Source organism: Microcaecilia unicolor, chromosome 7 (assembly GCF_901765095.1).
Source record: "Microcaecilia unicolor chromosome 7, aMicUni1.1, whole genome shotgun sequence".
NCBI lineage: Eukaryota > Metazoa > Chordata > Amphibia > Gymnophiona > Siphonopidae > Microcaecilia > Microcaecilia unicolor.
Window position 1 is genome coordinate 31,346,245 of NC_044037.1, and position 24,968 is coordinate 31,371,212.

Genomic DNA, 24,968 nt, shown 5'->3' on the forward strand with positions numbered 1-24,968 from the left:
CCTGAAACTTGCCTGGACCTGGACTCTGCTTTTGTTTGCCGCCTGCCCTGAAACTTGCCTGGACCTGGACTCTGCTTTTGTTTGCCGCCTGCCCTGAGACTTGCCTGGACCTGGACTCTGCTTTTGTTTGCCGCCTGCCCTGAAACTTGCCTGGACCTGGACTCTGCTTTTGTTTGCCGCCTGCCCTGAAACTTGCCTGGACCTGGACTCTGCTTTTGTTTGCCGCCTGCCCTGAAACTTGCCTGGACCTGGACTCTGCTGGATTTAGCTCCTGCTTTCCATCTGCCCTGGAAGTCTCATCTGTGGCTACACACCCCTGACCTCCTGAGGAGTGGCTGCTCCACTCTTCAAGTAAGATCAGGACTGTCCGGCTGCCTAACTCTGTTCGGCACAGGGGCTCACTTTCTGAGGGTTACTAGGCCTGACAGCTGTCAACTTAAAATGACATGAAAACATCAATATTAGCTATATAGTTTTCTCATGATGCTTTAGCATGCACTAAGAAGAAAGCAAGGAGTGGGAACGGAGTCAGGCTCTCAAAACAGGCCAGAGACACTAGACGTAAATCAATGATCTTTAATGGAGGATGACTTTGACTCAACGAGGTACCATGTTTCGGAGCACACAGTTCCTTCCTCAGGAGTCTACATAGAAAACAAATAAATGCTAAATAAAATTCTTAGGGAAGAGAAGCTATACAAACATCATACATCTGAAATAAAATAGCATTCCAATGCAAAATATATTTTTTACATGCGCTCCCCTACCATTCCGGCAGTAATGTATTTACTCCATGCAGAGCCGCCGGGGTGGGGGGGGGCAGGGGGGGCAAAATTCCCTGGGCCCGGGCCTCCAAGGGGGGCCCGGTGCCGCAGTCCCACCCGCCTGCCCTCGGCTCCGTCATCGACCGTCAGCCACCAGGCCAGGCCCCCTGCATTGAAATCAAAATGCCTCGTCCGACGTAACTTCCGCGAGGGTGGGACACAGGGAGGGAAGGCCCAAAGGGAGGCGATCTGCTGCTGCCTGCTGCGCTTTCACACGGAGGTGAGGCGCTGTGATTTCAATGCAGGGGGCCTGGCCCGGTGGCGGACAGAGGGGGGCAGGTGGAGGAGGCGGGTGTGACCTTGGAGGGGCCGTGGCCCCGGGGGCAGCCTTGCCCCAGGCCTGCCTTGGCCCAGTCTTTTGGCGGCAATGACTCCATGACACAAATAGGGCCAAATTCTATAAAAGGCGCCTTAAAAATCAGTGCCGAAAAACCGTGCAGTTAGCATGATTCTATAAACTACGCCTAAAGTTAGGCATAGTTTATAGAATTTGTGCACTTACCGTACTTGCGGCTAAAATTTGGGTGCACCCGTTTAGGCCACCTAAAACCAAGCCTAAATACCTGCGCCTAAGTTAGGCACAGATCAGGTGTACTCCATAATAGTGCGCATAGTTTTTCAAAACGCCCACAACCTGCCCATGGCCATGCCCCCATTTCAACTGTGTGTATTAGAATTTACGTGCATTATAGAATACGCCTAGAAAGTTGTGCATGTAAATTCTAATTAAAGCCAATTAGTGCCACTAATTGGTTGTTAAATACCAATTATTGGTGCTGATTGGCTTGTTAATCAATTAAGTTGTGCGCACAATTGGCCGTGTGGTCAAATTAGCACGCCCACCTTAAGGAGCCATATGTAGAATCTGGGGGATAGTGCACTGGCACCGGGATGTCATTGACGAGATAAAAAGGCATGAAAGAGAAATTATTCATATTAAGCTGATATAATCCTACAAAGACCTCTACACCCCCAGACTCTGTCTTGTGGTCACAATAAGCGTTATTTAAAAAAATGCATTCAAAACAGCAGCAAGATATATGTCAAGGCCTCTTAAAACTAGGGTTACCGGATTTACCCGGACATGTCCTCTTTTTGAGGACATGTCCGGGCAACCGGGCGGGTTTTGCCAATCTGCCCATTTGTCCAGAAATCCGGACAAACGGGCAGATTGCTAGCCTCCCCTCCCCTTACTTACTACTGCCCTGGTGGTCTAGTGACCTCTTCCGCCTTCGGGGCAGGAAAGAGCCCCCTCTTTCCTTTCCGGAGCGCTGCCCTGCATGCATCCTTCTTGTTCGTGATCTCGGCGCCGATTCAAAATGGCCGCCGAGAGTTGAAGTGACCTCGCGAGACTTCAACTCTCAGCGGCCATTTTGAATCGGCACCATGATCACGAACAGGAAGGATGCATGCAGGGCAGCACTCCGGGCAGGAAAGAGGGGTCTCTTTCCTGCCCTGAAGAGGTCACTAGACCACCAGGGCAGTAGTAAGGTAAGGGGAGGGGGAGTGACGGGGTGTGTGACCGCGAGGAGGGAAAAATGTGATAGGGGGTGGAGCGAGGGCGTGAAAGGGGTGGGGTGTGAAAGGGTCGGGGCATGTGTCCTCCTTTTTGGGGGACAAAATGTGGTAACCCTACTTAAAACGTAATATCTGTAAAGCCTTAATATCCTGAAGTACAACCTCAGCACACCAGCACACACCTGAAGCCTCTTTATGTTCTGAAATTTCCTTTATTGAATGAATATAGATAGTTTACTCACAGTCAGATGTTCAGAAGGATTGTCCCCAAGGCAACAAAGACTCCGTAATTCTGAGAGCTGTATCAGTGATTGGAGATAGAAATCTGAAGAAAGGCAGCTTTATTGCAGAGGTGGGAAAATAAACAGATGCAAGTAGTTCAGAGCTGGGTGGCTGGAATGTGCAATATCTTATTAAAAAGAATTAACGAGGTAAAAAAAAAAAACGAGTTACAAGGGGTTTAGCAGGACAAGTACTGTCTGAAGCAAGATGAAGAATGCCTCATGGAGAAAGAGAGGCCAAGAAGGGGCTCACACAGGCCCAGGGAGGAGGAGATAAAGGGACCAATAGAGACAGAGCCTGCGATCAGGTAACAGGGGTGGTCCCAGAGGGCAGCCCTCGATTGGAGGGAAAGATCATGCCCAGCTGACCTCTCAGGACAGAGATAGTAAGAATGACCAGGAAGTGATAGCAGGTAGGCAAAAGAGCCAAGCTTGACTGAGAAAGAGTCGAGGTCTTTGCGGGCGAATAGACCAATAGTAACAGTCTTTATACAGACAAGCAGGAGTGACTGCATTACATGTGAGACTACATTACACATAATGCATTGCTCATATGTCTTTGCAGTGAGGACTGCAGTAGTAAAAATCCTTAGAAGTGAGAACACATTTCATGACCTCACTATAAACTAGTGTAAGGCTGTCGGAGGACAGAACTGTGTAAAATACACGACATAAAATGCCCTCAGTTTTTGTAAATTTCAACTTTCATTTATGCATTTCCTTTGTTTAATAAAACTTTCACTTCTCTCAGTCTTTAAAACTCTGCTCTCGCATCTATGTCTGTTTCATTAACTTCATCTTTCAGTCCAGCTGTCCGAGCCTGTTTGATATCCTGACACTCAACACCTTTTCTTTGCTGCTCTTTTTAGGATGAGGAAGAAGAAATCAAGCTGGAAATAAATATGCTGAAGAAGTACTCTCATCACCGAAATATCGCTACCTATTATGGCGCTTTTGTAAAGAAGAGCCTGGCGGGGCAGGATGATCAGCTTTGGGTACATGTTTCTTTTTTATTCAGTTCATCCATATTTGCTAAATTTAGTCTTCTGGTATTTACAGAGCTTTTTGCCTTGTGCTAGTTAGAGCGTAAAAACAGCAGCGGAAACCCAGCGATTACTCATTACACCAGTGGCGTAGCCACAGGTGGGCTTGGGTGGGCCAGGGCCCACCCATTTATGGCTCAGGCCCACCCAACAGTAGCACATGTTTAGTGGTAACTTGTGGGAATCCCAAGCTCCGCCAGCTGAAGATTTTCCCCTGATAGTAACGAAAACACTACTCTCCACGACACTGGCACCTGCGCATGCTCAGTTTTCAGTGCATGCCTGCTGCCAAGGTGAAAATAAGCATTTTACCACCAGCTGAGATCATTTTTTTTTGGGGGGGGGGGGAGAACACTTGGTGCCCACCACATTCTTGCCTAGGCCCACCCAAAATCTGTTGTTTAGCTACACCCCTGCATTACACAGCACAACAACAAAAAAAGTTTCATATGCTACTGGGCAAAAACCATTTGTCCTATACTAAATTCAGTGTGCTTATTCCAAATCCGAAGTCAGAATTGTTGTAACGCGTCAGGAAATTTTGTTATGCGTAAGTTTGCCCAAATGAATTAAGCATTTGGAAAGCATTGAATAATTTTTTACAGAACGAGTTTTACTCCAACAATTACCTGATCTACATCAAAGTTTTCGTAGTAAACAGTATATGAAAATGTGATGGTATAACAAAGCTTCAAACAAGTCTCATATTCCAGTTTAAAAGTCTTACTTCAGCGAAGCCCAGCACTGTTAAAAGTGCTTCAGGCATCTGCTTTTGCGTTTGTGACCGGTCATATTTTCCCATTGCAAAAACCAGCAGTAGGTCCCCCATCATGTTGGGATTCCAGCGGCCTTGATATCTGTTCTCCATTGTAGAAATGTCTTTATGGAACCTCTCTCCATGTTCGGCACTTACATGTCCCAAATTGGGTGGGAAAAAGTCAAGATGGGAATGTGGGAAATGCATTTTCAATGGCATTCGGCAGCCAAGTTGTTCATATGCTTTAAGCATGTTGTCTACTAGTTCAGCATAGTTTTCAGCTCGTCTGTTCCCAAGGAAGTTCTGCACTACTAGCACAGATGCATCCCAAGCATTAATATTATAAGTGAATAGGCTTTGCATGTATAACTTAAAATCTAGATGTGTCAGGCAAATTCGGAATTCATATTTGGAGTGAGCCGGGCTGACTCCCACAGTCGTTGCTGAGCCCAGATATTCAATGCCGGGATGTTTCCGGTGACTGACATTGAATATCTGGGTGTTTTTTTGGCCGGTTTCAACTTAACCGGCCAAGCCGATATTCAGCTCTGACCAGTTTAGTTGAAACTGGCCAAATAGGCCTGCTATTTTGGCGGCCAAATTTGGTCACCAAACTTAGCCGGCGATGCACTGAATATTAGTGGATATCCGGTTATATCACGAGTTATTACCAGTTATCTCATGCGATATAACCAGTTATCTGCTAAGCGCTAACCGGTAATATTCAGCAGGAGATAACCGGCAATCCTTCTAAGCTGGTTAAGTGCCATTTAACCAACCAGGAGCTGCCAGGGAAGCAGTCTCAACCATGGCAGTTGCCAGCGCTAACTAGGCACTCTCAGGCTTCATGCATGTTGGATTTTGGAGGGAGTCATAGTCTGGGGCCTGTAGTCGGATTGCCATTGTGGTGAACAAGGGTTCCCAAACCTGTCTTGGTGGAGCCCCAGCCAGTTAGATTTTCAGAATATCCCCCGTGAATATGCATGAGATAAATTTGCATGCAGTGGTGGCAGTGCATGAAAATCTATCTTATAAATATTCATTCAAGATATCCTAAAATCCCAAGTGACGGGTTAAGGCTGCCATAAACCCAATAGAGGCCGGTTTTCTTTGAGCTGGAAGCCCTACAAAGCAGGACAAAGCTGCTGGGCAAAAAAAATAAGCTCAAAGTGGTCTGCTGTGCCTATTTACCTGACTGAAATGCCTTCCCCGTTTGATGTTGATTGATTGAATATGCACAGTTTTTCCATTAACATTCTAAAGCATTCTTTCTGTCGGAGAGTGACACTATATAATATGGAAATGTCTTCCTTTTTCTAAAATAGCTACTGCTATTATGATCATTTAATTGTAGGCCTAATATCCTTCTTGGCATTGCTGAATATCATAGTTAACAACTATGTACTGCATGAACCAGTTTTGACTCTTCCTGTCAAGATCACAAAATTGTTATTTGTTAATAATAATACTGGATGTTTTCAAGGCATTTCAACTTGACTGGAATAAGTAAGGTTCAGAATTTTAAAAAGACAACCTTAAAGACCAATGTAAATGGTAACAAGTCTTGAAAATGGTTTTGCAGCACTAAACTTGCTGTGTCTTTGAGAGCTTTAAGTGCTGATCCTTTGCCTCTTATATCCTTCAGTTGGTTATGGAGTACTGCGGAGCAGGTTCGGTAACAGATTTGGTAAAGAAGTCCAAAGGCAACTGCTTAAAAGAAGACTGGATAGCGTATATCTGCAGGGAGGTCCTCAGGGTGAGTCCCAGCAGTCTCTATTCTACAGGTCTGTGTGGCTTAATGTGGAGGAGCCTAACGGTTAGAGCAATGGGCTGAGAACCAAGGAAGGAAGTAGAAATCCTACAGTAGCTCCTTGTGATCTTGGGCAAAATTTTTAACCCTACATTGCCTCAGGTACAAGCTCTGGGGCCCTTTTACCAGGAGTGTAGCCAGATGGTCAAATTTGGGTGGGCCTGAGCCCAAGGTGGGTGGGCATGGAATTCACTTCCCCCCAATCCCCCTCTGGTTTGCTCCTCTCTCCACCCTTCCCTGCCCACAGACCCCAAATATTAAATACTTGAGCAGGCGGGGATCCCCAAACCCTGCTTCCTGAAGATTTCCTGCTCCTCCTCGAGCAGCCAGCACTCTTCCAAATGGCAGCCGGCAGCACTTGTCTCAAACTGATGCTGCTACCGGCTTGTCTTGCATGCTCAGTGCTTATGCATGTGCGAAAACTGAACATGTGCAGAAGGGCCGGTCTCCAGGCAAGTGCCACTGGCTGACATTTGGAAGAGCGCTGGTGCCCAAGAAGAGAAAATCTTCAGCTGGCAAGGTTTGGAGATCCCCACCAGCCACAGCAAGAGTGTCACAATTTTGGGCGGGCCTGAGTCCAAAGTGGGTGGGTCCTGGCCCACCCAGGCCCACCTGTGGCTACGCCACTGCCTTTTACTAAAGCACCTACTTGCGTCCAATGTGCACCAAATTGGAACTACTACCCGGCTACTGCATGCCCCGGGCAGTAATTTAATTTTTGACGCATGCCCGAAACATGCAGTAGAAAATATTTTCTATTTTCTACCGTGTGGACTTACCCGGTGGTAGTCAGCAGTTTATGCGCACTGGCCGCTTACTGTCCGGTTAGCGCGTGAGACCTTACCGCTAAGTCAATGGGTGGCGGTAAGACCTCCGGCTAAAAATGGACAGGCGCTGGTTTTAATTTTGCCGCACGTCCATTTTCGGCCACAAAAAAAAAATGCCTTTTTGTCCAGGCGTGCTGAAAAATTGACCTGCGCACATCCAAAACATGCGCCTACACCAGCGCAGGTCACTTTTAGGCACGCCTTAGTAAAAGGGCCCCTGAGATTGTGAGCCTTCTGTGGACAGGAAAGTACCTGTGGTACCTGAATGTAACTCACTTTGAGTTTCAACTGAAAAAGCATGAACTAAATGCAAAATCTCTTCCCTAAAATGGGGGCCTAACCTTAAATGTTGAAAGTAGAGATGTAGGTTTTCAGTATGCATGAGCCAAAAACAGTTTTCAGCATCCCCAAAATAGAAATTCTTCCAGATTACCATGTAGGGCGCCAAAAGGTATTATGTTGAATTACATGCTGACCTTCTCAAAATGGTTCGGCACATGTATAATCATTAGGGATGTGTTTTATTTGACATCTTTCTTCCAGCAGCCCCTCCCCCTCAACCAAGCAAATCCACATTTCTAAACTTTAAGAGTAACCCCTCCCCTCATTTCTCTTGTATCTCCTCTACCATCCTATCTCCCAATTCTTACCTTATCTGTGGGTCCAAATGGAGCATGAGTGGTCCCCATTTAGTCCTGTCCCACCAGTGTCATACTTCAAAATGGTCATGGTTCACCTGATGTACTGTATCTACATACGATATGGTGCTTATTTTCAAAAGAGAAAAACATCTGAAAAACGTCATAAAGCAGCCGCAATTTTCAAAACTCTGATTTGAGGCATTTTTCTCCGCAGTGTGTCCAAATTTCAAAGGGGTGTTAGGGGCATGTTTTGGCAGGACTTGAGAAATTCTCAAAATGTAGACATTTTTCTGCCATAACGGAACAAAATCAAAACATCTGGGGCAAAAATTGAGACGGTTGTGTCTGTTTCAAACATGACTGAGTTGCAAAAAGGGGCCCTAAATGACCAGAGATTAAGGCATGACCCCTGCTTAATCCCCAGTGATTACTGACCCCCTCCCACCACCCAAAGATGACAGTGACAGTATGACAGCTTCAGATATGATGGTCATTCCTATTAGAGTAGCAGGCTGGTCTCGGGAGTAAGCTAGTGGTCAGTGCAGTGGACTGCAGAGAAAGGGACCCAGGGCCATATCCCTCTCAAACTAGAAAGTGTGAGCCCTTCAAAAACCACTAAATACCTGCTGTACCTATATATAGGTGACACCCGCAGGCTTGAGGGCTATTGTAGTGGGGCACAGTGAGGCACAGTTGTGTGGGGGGGGGGGGAGTTTGGGGGAGTTCCTGGAGGCTCACAATCTCTCTATATAATAATTTGTTCATCTGCGTCCCTGGATGGCTGGCTGGCTCGGTTTGTAACCGTATGCAAATGAGCTTATGTCAGCTCGCCTCCAGCGTTCCCTTCCCTCTCAGTGTCCCGCCCTCGCAGAAAAACGAAATGATGTCAGAGGAGGGCGGGACATTGAGAGGGAAGGCAAGGGAAGGCTGGAGGCGACGCGAGCCGAGCCTGCCGCTGCTGCGACCTCAGGTATGGATGGGAGGGAAGGGGAGAGGAGAATTGCTGAACATGGATGAGATGGGATGGGAGGGCAGAGGAGGGGAGGGGAGAATCGCTGGACATGGATGGGAGGGGAGGGGAGAATCGCTGGACATGGAGGGGAGGGCAGGGGAGAGAGAGACGAGAAAACGCTTAGACGATAGCCTTCCTAGGGCCTGTTTCATTTGTTCCGAAATGGGTGTTTCTGCTTGTACAATATAAGGACATTACAGTGAAAGTTCTGCCTGGGAGCTTTTATTGAAGTGCCCTGCAGTGCCCCCTAGGCTGCCCCACTGCTCTGCTGGGATGTTTCTTTGGCCAGTCTACTAAAAATGTTGGCCCACAGACATTCCAATGGCTTGTTTTTGTGCATTTTTCCCTAGGACATTTATTTTTCAAACATGGTACCTAAAGAAAGACACACTGAGCACAAAAACATCTAGAAAATAGCGATTCTCGAAACAAAAAAAAATAGAAATTTTCTGGTTCGATAATCACTCTGTCACTCGATTTTTGGACATTTTCACGAGTCGTCCCAAATTGAACTTAGGACCCTGTTTACTAAGGTGCGCTAACATTTTTAGCGTGTGCTAAAAATTAGTGTGCAATAACCGTGTAGACACCCATAGGAATATTTATAGGCATCTACACGGTTAGTGCATGCTAATACTTAGGGCACGCTAAAATCACTAACACGCCTCTAGCATGGCTTAGACATCCTATCAAAAATGCCCCTCTTTATGTCTCAGAACAAGGCTAATTTGCATACTCTGAAAACTGGATTAGATTGCAAGCTCCAAAGACCAGAATTGAGAAGACATGCTCTAAATCACACTACTTTCTTTATAATCAAGTCAGTAGCGTTAATAAAGTTTGGACTGTCCTATTAACACTGCCAAAATCACACCAGGAAAGTCTTGTCCATTCACTTGTATTACTCTGTGCTGAACCACCGATTAAGATTTTTCAATGTCAGCTTGCAAAACTCTGTATAACTCTGAAAACTGAACAACACTGACGAATCCAGATGTAGATTCAGAACTCCAGTAGCTGGGAACAAATCCAGTGCACTTCCACTGTTTGTGTTTCGTAAATGGCAAAAGTCAAAAGAAGATCATTTTTGCCTGTTGTATATGATTTTATTTATCGTATGCTATGAGTGACAGTGCTGCTCATTTCAAGGGGGAGGGGAAGACTCACCCCCTGTTTACTATGCTGTTCTAGTGGCTGCTGTGCACTAATGCCGACACAGCCCATTTGTCGCGTGCTCGAGGACCTTGGCATACTGTCAGGCTTCCTCCCCAGGAGCACTGGGTTTGTGAGTCCGTGGGCCACTACCGTGGAGCGGCAGTGGCAGGCAAGATCACCTCCAAGGTAGAGATAAGACAAAACTGGACCGGAACCCCGGACTGGAGTTCTACACAGGAATACACGGAACTGGAACGCACCGGACGGGTGCGCACTGGAGTGGAGCCCACTGGACTGGAACACACTGGAGGGCCCCACTGGACTGGAACATACAGGAGTAAAACCCGCTGGACTGGAACACACTGGAGCGGAACCCGCTGGACTGGAACACACTGGACCTAGGCTTCACCTACGCTTGACCACCTTTCCCCGAGGGTTGAGCCCTCAGGTTCGGGCGGCCGGCAGGGCTTACAGGAAAAACCGGAACTGGAACTTGCAAGCAGGAACAGCAGGAATGAGGATCCAGGAGTGCCCCCTGGCACCTCGGCGAAGGCAAGGCAGCCAGGCAGGGAATGTCCGGGTTCTGGCAGTCGGCAGGTTAGACACAAGGACTAGTAGACTGTACCCAAGCTAATAGGAAAGCTATGCCCAGGCAAACCAGTCAAACACAAGAAACATACACTAGGCAACTCAGGAGACTAGTAAAGCTATACACCAGCTAACAACAAAGCTGTGCCCAAGCTAACAAGTCATACACTGGAAACAAACTCAGAGCACCAGCAAAGCTATACACAGGCTCACAAGCCAAGCGGTGCCTAAGCTGGCTAGTCTAACACTAGGACCCAACACAGAGAACTAGCAAAGCTATACACAGGCTAACAAGCCACACGGTGCCTAAGCTGGCTAGTCTAACACTAGGAACAAACACAGAGAACTAGCAAAGCTATACACAGGCTAACAAGCCACACAGTGCCTAAGCTATCTAGTCAAACCTTGCATCCAAACAGAGGCTTGACACACAGAGAAGTCAGCCCAGCGGGAGCCATCTTGGATACTGGCATAGAGGAGTCGGCAGCAGCCATCTTGGAAAAAGCATAGCCCACACAGGTGAGGTTCAGTAGGGCAATCAGCACACAGAGCCAGAGAGAAACTAAGACAGAGACAGAGACAAGCAGAAGCCAGCACAGCCACTGACTCCCAGAAACAGGGTAAGTCTGAGGGTGGTCACGGCCACAGACGTAACACCATTCACTTTGAATGGGCTGTGTTGGCATTGCTGCATGGCTTAGTAAACAGAGGGGGTCCTTTTACAAAGGTGCGCTGAAAAATGGCTTGCGGTAGTATAGGCATGGGTGTTGGGCACGCGCCGATCCATTTTTCAGCTTGCTTGTAAAAAAAAAAGGCCTTTTTTAAAATTTTTGCCGAAAATGGGCGTGCGGCAAAATCAAAATTGTGCACGTCCATTTTGGGTCTGAGACTTTACCGCCAGCCATTGACCTAGCGGTAAAGTCTCACGCGGTAACCGGGCGGTAATGATGCTGTCAAATGCCACTTGGCGCGTGTCCGATATGCATAGCCGAAAATAAAAATTGTTTTTCAGATGCGCATATCGGACGCACACCAAAAATGAAATTACCGCAAGAGCCACATGGTAGCCGTGCGGAAACTCCATTTTGGCGCGTGTTGGGCGCGCATAGATGCTTACGCGGCTTAGTAAAAGGGCCTCAGAGGGATTAATGATGAAATTAGCAAGTTAAATACTGTTAGCAATACTTTTTGGTTTTAACAAGTGTGATCATCTCTGGGAAAAAGTGACTACAGTATCAGATCCAAAATGTTGAGAATGGCTGATTGTTCGTGTCATGGGTCCATAGGCAGTCTGCAAAAGTTACATGTTTGAACTTCTGTAATTTTTTTTTATTTTTTCATCTAAAAAGATGGGGTTTGGACTGTTATATTACAAATTGGTTGCGCTAACAGAATTCATTAAAACCTCATTTTTTTTTTTTTGTTTCTGGTAAATTTAGTCACCTTTTCCCAGAGACATTTACATATATTGTTCCAAGACTGCAGCCCCTCATTACCTCTCTACCCTCATTTCCCCTTACGTTCCCGCCCGTAACCTCCATTCACAGGACAAATCCCTCCTCTCAGTACCCTTCTCCACCACCGCCAACTCCAGGCTCCGCTGATTCTGCCTCGCCTCACCCTAAGCTTGGAATAAACTTCCTGAGCCCTTACGCCAAGCCCCCTCCCTACCCATCTTCAAATCCTTGCTCAAAGCCCACCTCTTCAATGTTGCCTTCGGCACCTAACCTTTATACCTTTCAGGAAATCTAGACTGCCCCTATTTGACTGACTGTACATTTGTCCTTTAGATTGTAAGCTCCTTTGAGCAGGGACTGTCCTTCCATGTTAAATTGTACAGCGCTGCGTAACCCTAGTAGCGCTTTAGAAATGTCAAGTAGTAGTAGTATATTTAACTGCTTATATGTGGTTGGCATGATGACACATTGCCAGCCAGTTTTTAATCATGAAAGACTATAACCTGCAACAGAGTGCAGGGTGCTTGTTGGGCAGACTGGATGTACCATGTAGGTCTTTATCTGCCGTCATTTACTGTGTTACTTAATTTGAGTGGTCATCTTGCAGGGACTGGCTCATCTTCATTCTCACCACGTCATCCACCGAGATATCAAAGGACAGAATGTACTCCTGACAGAAAATGCAGAAGTGAAGCTGGGTATGTTGCCTGTAATCAAATTTGCATCAAGATCTCGATATTGTGCTGCTGTGGTTGTGTAGCCTACAGTTTACTTATGTGATATGAATTTTGAAGCAACCTGATGAAGAGAATATAACTCTTGAAGGCTAGTTACAAGTGTTGACCTTTATTTCTACATATTTAAATTGACTAACGTGGCAACCATGTTATGGCAATGTTTGAAATATATTTAAAGTGCAGAATACCATGGCCGAAAATGTCTTAGTGATGTAGACCAGGTATTCTCAACCCAGTCCCCGGGACACACCTAGCCAGTCAGATTTTCAGGATACTCACAGTGAATATGCATTGCATGAGATAAATTTGCATACAATGGAGGTAAGGAATTCAAATATATCTCATGCATATTCATTGAGGGTGTCCTGAAAACCCAGCTGGCTGTGTTCCGAGGACTGGGTTGAGAATCCCTGATGTAGACTAAGGAGCTTGAGCTAGTGCCGAAACTAGACTCCTGGTGGCCCTGGACAAACTTTTAATATTGGGCCCCTTTCGCCGTACATATTAATAATAATGAGACACTGACAAAATAAATTACCATTTTAGTTCATTTTAACTCTTTAATGCTGTGAAGGAAGAGAAGAGTAAAATCAAAGGCCAGACTTTAGCACCCACATCACATACAGTTTGCTCACCCTGCACCTTGTGGTAGGAGGTAGTGAGAGAGAGATTAAATTCAAGCCAAAAGTTCTACAACACTCCCACCCCCTTCCCATACTGCCAAGCAAGAAGCATTGGCGACAGCAGCAATGAGATGTGCAAACCAAGTGAGATCAAATATGGGCCGCAAGCTCCAAACCCTCCAGTTCTTGAAGACAGGTAGGCGATATATTTATGTATTTAAGCTTATGCATCACTTTCCCTTGAAAATTCCAAAGCGATTGGCAACATACAAATCTATTAACATTTTCTACAAATCACTTATTAACAATTTATTTCCCTAACTCAAACCAATCACAAATGTTAGCTGGTGAATACCCCCCCCCCCCCCCCCCCCCAGGTAAAATACCACTCTACACAACTCTGAGATGGACCCTCAAATCATTAGACTTTAGTCAAACCCTGAACTAAGCAAGGCTATTAATATGGTCTTTGGGCAAAAAGGTTTGCCCACCCTGAAGTAAAAGGAAATCAAATGAGAGAGAGCAGACTTTGCATCTACTCCACCTGCCCCCCAACAGACACACACACACATGTTGCAAAACTGCAACAGGTAGGCTCAGTTGATTGGCTATGGGTAACCAGGAAGTAGAACTGGGAGGCAACCAGTCAATTGCCTCAGTCATTAGACATTAAGGGGGTGCGGAAATACAGAATAGGCACCAGTTAGGCCTGTACTTGGGAAAAAGCGCTATTCTGTAAACTCGTGTATAAGTGGCATAGCCACAGTGGTGTGCTGGAGTAGGCTCTCACAGGCTCTCGAGAGCCGTTTGTTAAGTTTTTAAGAATTTTGGGAGCCGGTTCTCCATGGCTACTGTAACAAATGGATCCCAAAATGTGGGCTTGGGCCCCTCCTGAATTCTCTTTTACTTTGCTGGCGAGAGAGAGCCCCCTGTTAACAATGTACCAGCACACCCCTGCATAGCCAGGACTTTTTTTGAGGGGGGTATGGGGGTACTGAGTACCGGAACCTTTTCCATTGTCTGCTACAATTGACCCGTGGACCCTAAGTTTTAATGAAAGAGCTCAGGCTCTATACACCAATTCTGCCTTGTCATAGATTCTGTGACTGATTGCAGGGGGCCTGGCTATTGTGGGGTGGGTCCCTCAGTGATTACCCCACCCCTGAAGGGTGGCCTAGCATTTGAGTACTGGCACCTTTTTTCCTAGAAATAACGCACTGGGCATAGCACACAACTGAAAAGGGGGTGTCCAAGTAGGAGGAGGATGAGTGGGGCATGGGAGCATCACTCATTATGCATTCATCCTATATAATAAAAAGCACCTCCAACATTTTGAAGTTGACTTTGTGGCACTGTGGCAGCAGTGTAGGGTTTGTAAGTCTGTAGTTCAGCGTTTCATTGGCTCTCACTGTCAACGAAGAACCAATCAGACAGAACGGAACTTGGAGGAGGGCAGTGGAGTGGATTGAATCTCTAACAAACAATCATATACAGGGAGGTACGAACATCAGTGGAGGCAAATGCACAGAACGGAAGAGAAGACAAACATTTAATCACTTTGTCACTCAAACACATACAGACATCACACACACAATCACTCAGTGTATCTCTCTCTTACACTGTCTGTAAAACACACTGTCACTCTCAGTCTCTCACATGGGCAACTGTATGTTGCATTCTCACGAGTAAGGAGCTCTTCTGATGTGATTGTTAAACTGATTGAAGGGCCTGAACAAGGAAATCTTTTACCACATTGTAACACAGTTTACACAAACAATATTGTATATAAAGAAATCTTACACATGTAAACAACAATTATATTCAGAATACAACCGTGGAAACATTAATGGCAGGAACTCATTACATTGCTAGCGCCCGTTTCATTGCGTTAAGAAATGGGCCTTTTTTACTAGTCTTATATAATATTATGATGCCGCTATAGAATTGGCACACCACGCTGCATTGGGGCGCCAAAAAGAAGGCACCGAACAGAATTGCTGCCTAAGCTTTTCTGCCTCTACTCACAAGTTTTTGTCACTATGCCTGTGCTGACATTTTTTCACGGTCATTTTCAGGCCTCCTCTCTTTCTTTCTGGGCCCTGGGTCCCAGGCAGTCCCTCGGGGGTCCTTTTACAAAGCTGCAGCAAAAAGGGGGCCTGCACTGGCGTTGGTATGTGTTTTTGACCACAGTGGGCAAAAGACAGGTTTCCCTTTTCTTAAAGAAATGGCCACTTACCACCACCTACTGAAATGGTGGTAAGGGCTCCCGCACTAACTCAGCGGTAACCAGGCAGCACGTTGCCGCCGGGTACACACCGGCATTACAAAAATTGGAATATTTTTGCAGCACCGAAAATGGCGTGTGCTGGGGGAGAGAACTACTGCCGGCTACTGCGGTAGCTCAGCGGTGCTTCCCTTTTAGCGAGTGGTAAGCCCGTGTTCGGCTTATCGCCACTTCATAAAAGGGCCCCGTAGTTTGCCCATACCTATTTAATGTAATGACTGAAACTCAGTTACTGGGAGAGGTGTTTTTTTGAGGTGGGGAAGCGTTAACAAGTCAGTGGTATTGTAAAATCAATATTTCTGTAGCAATGGCTAGGATGATCCAGTCCTCTAGAAGCCTGATTGAATTAATCTTTATCTGCAATCCTTTGTTATGACATGCTAGAAGTGAAGAGTGGGCTATTAATGGCATTTTTCTTTTTTTTTTTGCTGGCTCTTCCACCACAGATAACTTGAGAAGGTCACAACCTACTACATCTGGCGTAGCATCTACTATAAATTTAGGATAAATAAACCTCCAATGGACTTACTTATAACATAGTAACATAGTAGATGACGGCAGAAAAAGACCTGCACGGTCCATCCAGTCTGCCCAACAAGATAACTCATATTTGCTGCTTTTTGTGTATACCCTATTTTGATTTGTACCTATGCTCTTCAGGGCACAGACCGTATAAGTCTGCCCCGCACTATCCTCACCTCCCCAGCCCTGCCTCCCAACCCCGGCTCTGTCACAGACCGTACAAGTCTGTCCAGCACTATCCCCGCCTCCCAACCACCAGCCCCACCTCCCAACCACCGGCTCTGGCACAGACCGTATAAGTCTGCCCAGCACTATCCTCACCTCCCAACCACAGGCTCTGGCACAGACCATACAAGTCTGTCCAGCACTATCCCCGCCTCCCAACCACCAGTCCCGCTTCCCACCACCGGCTCTGGCACAGACCGTATAAGTTTGCCCAGCCCTATCCCCGCCTCCCAACCACCAGCCCCGCCTCCCGATCTTGACTAAGCTCCTGAGGATCCATTCCTTTATTTTCTTAGTCCAAGTTCATTTTCTAACTATAGGAAAAGAAATATAGTATGGAGCCATTTGCTTGATTTTAACATTGTGCAATGTAACAGACAATTTCTGATCTCCTACTCAATGAGACCAGTGGGGCTTGTGTATACTGCAAAGGTAATATATGTTAGTCCAGGAGAGAGACAATTGAGGTGACCCCTATAGTAGAGGCACATTCTGGACGGATCTTCTCTATAACACTCAGCTGACAAAGCTTCCTCTGTATCCTAGAAATGCACCCAGAAGATGTAGGGATGACCAAACAAACCCCCGAAAGGGGAGGCCTGGTTCTAAAAACAAAATAGAAATAGTAGTCCGTCAATCTCAAATATAAAATGTATTGAATAACCAGAAACAAAAAAGGTGCAACAGAAATATGAGAACTAGGCCTCCCTCCCCTTCGGGGTTTCTCCACTCATCCCTACGTCTTCTGTATTCTCCGAACTGTTTTGTCTGTAAGGAATTTATTCATCTTTTTTGGTTTTCCTAGAAATGCATAACAGTGGAGGGGAAATAGATTTTGGGATAGAAAATGGGCTAAAAGAAATCTGGGATGAAAGAAGTCTGAATAATTCCTTTCTGCTTGTCCATCTTTTCAGTTGACTTTGGGGTGAGCGCGCAGTTGGACAGAACTATTGGAAGAAGGAACACGTTCATTGGAACGCCTTACTGGATGGCACCAGAGGTCATAGCCTGTGATGAAAACCCAGACTCGACCTATGATTACAGAGTGAGTGCTTTAGGCTGGTGAATAGTTCTAATGAGGACAGGGTTTGGCTAATCATTGAGATGCATTAATAAAACTGAAAACAATCAACTTTCTGATTTTCTGTCATAAAAGCAACAGTTTAAACATATCTTCAAGTTCATTAGGGAGGTACATTTTAATTTGATTGCAGTGTTCCTTTTCTGCTTCACTGGGGTTAAATGGGCAGTATTCACAATGGAGAAGGGTAGTAAGTGGGATTCTTCAGGGGTCTGTGCTAGGACCACTGCTTTTTAATATATTTATAAATGATTTAGAGATGGCAGTAACTAGCGAGGTAATTAAATTTGCTGATGACTCAAAGTTATTCAAAGTCGTTAACTCGCGACAGGATTGTGAAAAATTACAGAAGGACCTTATGAGACTGGGAGACTGGGCGGCTAAATGGCAGATGACATTTAATGTGAGCAAGTGCAAGGTGATGCATGTGGGAAAAAAGAACCCGAATTATAGTTACGTCATGCAAGGTTCCACGTTAGGAGTTACGGACCAAGAAAGGGATCTGGGTGTCGTCGTCGATAACACACTGAAACCTTCTGCTCAGTGTGCTGCTGCGGCTAGGAAAGCGAATAGAATGTTGGGTATTATTAGGAAAGGTATGGAAAACAGGTGTCAGGATGTCATAATGCCGTTATATCGCTCCATGGTGCGACCGCAACTTCAGTATTGTGCTCAATTCTGGTCGCCGCATCTCAAGAAAGATATAGCAGAATTGGAAAAGGTGCAGCGACGGGCGACTAAAATGATAGCGGGGATGGGACGACTTCCCTATGAAGAAAGACTAAGGAGGCTAGGGCTTTTCAGCTTGGAGAAGAGACGACTGAGGGGAGACATGATAGAGGTATATAAAATAATGAGGAGTGGAACAGGTGGATGTGAAGCGTCTGTTCATGCTTTCCAAAAATACTAGGACTAGGGGGCATGCAATAAAACTACAGTGTAGTAAATTTAAAACAAATTGGAGAAATATTTTCTTCACCCAACGCATAATTAAACTCTGGAATTCGTTGCCGGAGAACGTGGTGAAGGCGGTTAGCTTGACAGAGTTTAAAAAGGGGTTAGACGGTTTCCTAAAGGACAAGTCCATAAACCACTACTAAATGGACTTGGGAAAAATCCACAATTCCAGAAATAACATGTATAGAATGTTTGTACGTTTGGGAAGCTTGCCAGGTGCCCTTGACCTGGATTGGCTGCTGTTGTGGACAGGATGCTGGGCTCGATGGACCCTTGGTCTTTTCCCAGTGTGGCATTACTTATGTACTATATGAATGCTAGTCTGAGATGTGTGCACAACTAATGAGCCAGTTAGTGCCAGAATCAAGTATTGACATTAATTGGCAACAATTTGGATTTGCTTGCTCATCTTGCTAAGCGCTATTCTATAATGCGCAAATCTTTTAGCCCGCAACTCAAAAGAGGTGTGGCCATGGACATGGGCAGCTCAGGGGCGTTCACTGAAGATGCTCGCAGTATTCCAGAATACCGGGAATCCACACCTAACCTACACACCAGGAAATACACCAGGTTGCAGTTGGTGTAAATCCTCGCACCCAAAGTTGACGCAGGAATTGGTTCTAAATGTTGTTTCTGAATCTGCATATTTGCAAAAGGTTCTTTACATCAAGAGGTAAATTCTATAAATGGCCCTGAAATTTGGGGACCGGGATGATTGCGCACTGAGTGCGGATTCTGTAGCATCAGTTCCTCGCAGAACTGCTCTTATAGAACGCTAGCATAAGTTTGAAGTTTCCTGTCTAACTTTAGGTGCAAACACTTAGGCCATAACTCATAGGCAAAACCCTGACCCGCCTATGCCCCTTCCATGGCCACATCCCTCCTCCTCCTACTACTATTTAACATTTCTATAGCGCTACAAGACATACGCAGCGCTGTACACCAAACATAAAAAAGACAGTCCCTGCTCAGAGAGCTTACAATCAAGAAGTTGCATATGACAGAAATTGAACACGCAGCTTCTAGAATAGTGACTAAGGTCATTAGCACACAAAACTGCCAATTGGTGCTAACTGATGTCAGTTAACACCCATTCAAGCCAATAATTGGCTGTTAATTCCAATTAACAGTCAATAATTAAATTAAGTTATGCCTAAAACTGAGCTTATTCTAGAAATTAGGCACCCGGATCTCCTCTCTAAGCTGAAGTTGGGCACCCATGTTTATACAATTACCCCCAGATTCTATATAGCGCGCCTAGAGATCCGATTCTCTAACAATGTGCATAACTTAACAAGCTTAACAACCTAATGAGCCCTGACAACAGCCCTTAGAAAGCAATAATGAGCACTAATTGGCACTGATTAGAATTTATGCGCACAACTCGCTAATCGTAGTCTGAACCAAGGTGCACTGAATTTCTAATGCGCACAGGCAAAAAGGGGCATGGTTATGGGCAGGGAAATGGGCATTTTGTTGGCATTGCAAAATGTATGTGCATAGTTAGAGAATGTGGCCCAGTGTGTCTAAATCTATGCACTGGGATTTACGCCAGGTTTTCGTTGGTGCAAATGGATGTGCGTACATTTAGGCACTAATATATCAACTAAATGTATTGAGCCTGCTAATATGTGGGAAAATGCGGGATACAAATGTTACAAATAAATAAATTATCTACTGCGTCTAAATCTAGGTGCCGGTTAGAGAATACGTTTAGTCAGCGCTGATTTCAGCGCCAGTTTTTCAGGTGCCAAATATAGAATCTGGCCCTTTGGGGGTGGGGGGGAATATTAGCAGCGCAGTGAGTTAGATTGCAGGAAGAATTTTCCTAAAACTTGGACTAGGGGGCATGCGATGAAGCTACAATGTAGTAAAGTTAAACAAATCGGAGAAAATGTTTCTTCGCTCAACGTGTAATTAAACTCTGGAATGCGTTGCCAGAGAATGTGGTAAAGGCGGTTAGCTTAGCGGAGTTTAAAAAAGGTTTGGACGGCTTCCTAAAGGAAAAGTCCATAGACCGTTATTAAATGGACTTGGGGAAAATCCACTATTTCTGGGATAAGCAGTATAAAATGTTTTGTACATTTTTGGGATCTTGCCGGGTATTTGTGACCTGGATTGGCCATTGTTGGAAACAGGATGCTGGGCTTGATGGACCTTTGGTCTTTCCCAGTATGGCAATATTTATGTACTTATATGTACTTATGTACCTTCAGTTCCTTATTAAAAGTTTACCAGGACTACATGAGTTATCTTACAGGTTTCTTTGCCCAAGTAACACCTGCAAATGCTTCTGATTCAACATGCCCGTATCTGACAGCTGGAAGCTCAGGCTCTCTTCTGTGGCTTGCTGCACTCCTGCCATAAAGCCAGCAAAGGCCAGGGGAAAGAGTTCAGATCTAGAGGTGCAATTAGTACCTTGCTGATTTTCAAAATGGACTCAGGACAATGAGATCTTGGACACCAATTACAAAGTAACACATTCCCTAGCAGTCATCATCTGCCCACTCGTGCAGGATGTACTGTACCTTTCAAAGCAAAGCGCACTCTCAGCGTGCAAACTCTGTCGTCGTTAGAGGATCAAGTGAGCGAGGCGGGCCTGCAGGTGAGAAGTTTTTGCCTTCTCTGCTGCAACACAGCTAAAAAATTTTCATCCTCAAGGGAATAGGGAGGTGATAAAGAGAACTGGCAACTTCCAACAGTTCTTCCTGTTGGATTATTTGTAGTAAATAATTAGCAGATTTTAGTACACACAGCTTCAGCTTTAGAAATGTTAATTTCTTTCTTCATCTCTCTCTCATTCACCCCTGAATAATTCACTGCTGAGTCACTTTAAAGTTGAAGTAACAAAACATCTGTTTACTCACAGTTTGTAGTTAGATTATAATCAGACAGGCTTATATATACATATTACTATACATTTGTATTATCAGCTCCTTCCATGTGCTTAGATGGTAATGGATGCTCACACCACCATAGATCCTCTCAGGTTAGGAGAGATCATGAGCTCCATGTGCTCCATGTGCTGCATCTGCTGTATCTATCCCCCACAGGAAGTTGCATAGCTGTGTGACCTCTCTAAGTAATTCACATCAGAGGTCACAGAGTAATCACAGAGAAATAATAGGTGACAGGCAATGCATGTAAAATACAATAAATTCCAACAAACCCCTTCTCATGCATAACTGTCATGCAATTATTTATTCATACAAAGTCCAAGCTTTATACGCAGATTCACAAAATGTTCTCTGGGTAACGGTTTGGTCATGATGTCAGCTGTCATCTCACTGGTGTGACAATAGTGTAGACTGATGACCCCTTCTTTTGCCAACTCTCGCACGTTGTGGTATTTCGTTGCGATGTGCTTGGTGCGTGACTGAACCTTGTCATTCTGTGACAGTCGGATGCAGCTCTGATTATCTTCCATTATCTGGATTGGTCTCTTTTCAGCTATTCCGAAATCCAGCAAAAGTTTTTCAATCCACATCAGTTCTCTGCACGCTTCCGATACAGCCACGTATTCAGCTTCTGTAGAAGACAAACTCACAATACTTTGTTTATGACTGGCCCATGAAATTTGTACATTTCCGTACATAAACACATATCCACTTGTGGATTTATAATCAGAATGATCCCCTGCCCAATCTGAATCACAGTAACATATTAGTTTTGGATTACTATTGGCTGAAATCTTTAATTTACAATCAATGGTACCCTTTAAATACCTTACCATCCTTTTAACTGCAGTCCAATCTGATTTGGTAGGTGAGCTGACCCTTCTGCTCAAAATTCCTACTGCATTTGCTATATCAGCCCTGTATGTGGTAGCTAGATATAAAAGCTTACCTATGGCTGATCTATATTGGATGTTATCTGGTAAAGGTTCTCTTACTGTTTCATCCTTCAGAAAATCAGTGATCATGGGAGTGCTTACAACTTGGGCATCGTGCATACCTAAACTTTCAATAAGCTCATTTATTTTCTGCTTCTGGCTTAGAAGATAAGAACCATCATTTTGTTTCTCAATTTCTATACCAAGATAGTATGACACATTACCCAGTTCTTTTATCTCAACATTGAGGTTTAAACACTTTACAATGTCCTTGTACTCTTGCTCACTTTCGCTTGCAATGAGCAGATCATCAACAAAAGCTAAAATGTATGCATATTGTCCATTTCTGCACCTAGTGTACAAACATTTATCTGCTTCACCTTGCTTAAATCCTAAATTTGTCAATATTTCATGCAATTTTTCATTCCAACATTTTGCACTTTGCTTTAATCCATAAAGACCTTTGTTTAATTTACACACTAGCTGTCTTTGTTTTGTATTTATGAAACCTGTTGGCTGTTCCATGTACAAGTCTTCAGTTATATCTCCGTGAAGAAACGCTGTTTTCACATCAATGTGGTTGACTTGCATGCCTTTTGAGACTGCAATGCTCAGAAGTGTTCTTATTGTCGTGTGTTTCACTACAGGTGCAAACACTTCATCAAAATCTTCTCCATATTTTTGAAGATATCCCTTTGCCACTAATCTGGCTTTATACCTTTCCACTTTTCCTTGTGCATTCCTTTTTAACTTGAATACCCATTTGCATCCTATAGCTTTCTTGCCAGGAGGTAATTTTGTAAGAATCCAAGTATTATTTTTATCCAATGCATCAATTTCTTCTTGTGCAGCTTTACGCCATTCAGCAGCTTCTTCTGCTGGCATTTTCTCAATCTCATCCCATGTTAAGGGCTCTTGAGCTTCTGCTGACTTTGTTAGGTAAGACAGTCTTGGGGGTGGAACACCTTTGTTTTCCCTGGATGAGCGTCTGACAACAGGTTGGTCTGACCTTTCCGCATCCTCTAAATCTGAGAGTTCTTCTCCAATTGATTCCCCTTCTCCAACTGTACTGTCTTCTTCAATGATCCTTTCTGTGTCTGCTTCCTCTGTCTGTTCCTCGTTAGATACAGATGAGTTGCTTTCAGACATCTGCCTTGGTATGGCATTTATATACACTGGCATGTCTATTATGGTTCTATTTTCATATTCTGGATGATAAGGCTCATCTGGGATAATCCAGCCTTTATCAACCCTCTTGTTTTCATCAAAATATGTAACATGTCTTATGCCAACAATGCCAGTTTTCAGATTCAAAATTCTATATCCTTTGTGTCCTGGAGCATAGCCAACTAAAATGCCCCTTTCTGTTGTGGAATCCAGCTTATGCCTTCTTTGCTTTGGTACATGAGCATATGCTGTACTTCCAAATGTTCTTATGTGTGACAGGTTTGGCTTCCTACCATGCCATGTCTCATGTGGTGTGCGCTCAGCGCCTTTAGTTGGCATTCTGTTTTGTAGGTACACTGCTGTGAGAATGGCTTCTCCCCATAGTCTTTTAGGGAGATTGCTATCTGACAGCATACATCTGGTCATTTCCACAAGTGACCTAAATTTTCTCTCTGCAACAGAATTTTGCTCTGGTGTATAAGCTACTGTTGTGATATGCTGAATGCCTTCTTGTTCTAGAAATGTGCGCATGCTTTGTGAAGTGAACTCACCACCATTGTCGGTCTGAAGAACCTTTGGTTTTCTTTCAAATTTATTGCTCACCATGGCTACGTATTTCTTCAGCATGTCTGTGACTTGACTTTTCTCTTTCAGCAAATAGGCCACACAATATCTAGAGAAATCATCCAAGAATATTAGCACAAATCTGTTATTTCCCAATGATGGGATATTAAACGGTCCACATAAGTCACTGTGTATTAAGTCCAGTACTTTATTACTCCTATTTCCTGTGTATGCAGGAAATGAGGGTCTCACACCTTTTTGAGTAACACAGTCTATGCATTTCTCCATTTTACCAGCATCTGCACTTATCTGAATGCCGGTGGCCAGTTGCTTACTGTAAAGATCCTGGATCACCTTAGAATCACGATGTCCCAGGCGGCGGCGCCAGATTTCCAGACTACATTTACCATCATTCTTCCTTACTTGCGCCAGATGTGAGGCTTCACCTGAAATGTTCAGCTTATAAACATCATTATGCATAAAAGCTTCAGCATACACTTCATCATTTTTAGAGATTGTGCACTTACTGTTTTCAAAATGAATCGCAAATCCCTTCTTATCTAATGTAGATACACTAAGCATATTGCAAACTGCTTGGGGAATATACAAGACATCACTTACAGGAATTTCTTTAACTTCATTAGACACTTTGCATTTTAAGAATCCAATACCTTTTGCTTGGATCTTAGCAGTCCCTGCGTTTGCAGTTTTAAGAATACCTTCCTCTGGACACATTTCCTGAAAGAAATCCTTACAATTGGTTAAATGGCATGTGCTCCCTGAATCCAAAATCCAAGTACTTTCATTTGAATTATTATTTACCATAGTCAAAGATTTTTCTGCCATTAGAAAGCCCTTGTGTTTATCTTTGTCCTTCATACATTTCCTGGTTTGAAAATTCTTTAGTTCCATTGGCTTAGGTGAGCTAGAGGGAGTGTTTTGTGTTTCCTTACACCATTTAGATACATGTCCCTCCTTTCCACATGAGTAGCAAATCAGCTTGCCCTTGGGTGGAGTTTTCCCATAGCTCCGCCTTCCTCTGTTCTTTGCCAAGAAATTTGTT

The 24,968-nt window shown here is 44.5% G+C and overlaps 1 protein-coding gene across 2 annotated transcripts in view; it reads left to right on the forward strand.

Moving 5' to 3' along the window:
• The window catches only part of NRK (Nik related kinase), a 267,655-nt gene that overhangs the window by 115,644 nt on the left and 127,043 nt on the right, over positions 1–24,968 (forward strand). For both annotated transcript variants that reach the window (XM_030210024.1, XM_030210025.1), the window contains exons 4-7: positions 3,493–3,618; positions 6,069–6,179; positions 12,521–12,611; positions 17,219–17,349. In XM_030210024.1, the coding sequence (XP_030065884.1) occupies positions 3,493–3,618; positions 6,069–6,179; positions 12,521–12,611; positions 17,219–17,349 (459 nt within the window). The remainder of the gene's footprint in view (positions 1–3,492; positions 3,619–6,068; positions 6,180–12,520; positions 12,612–17,218; positions 17,350–24,968) is intronic.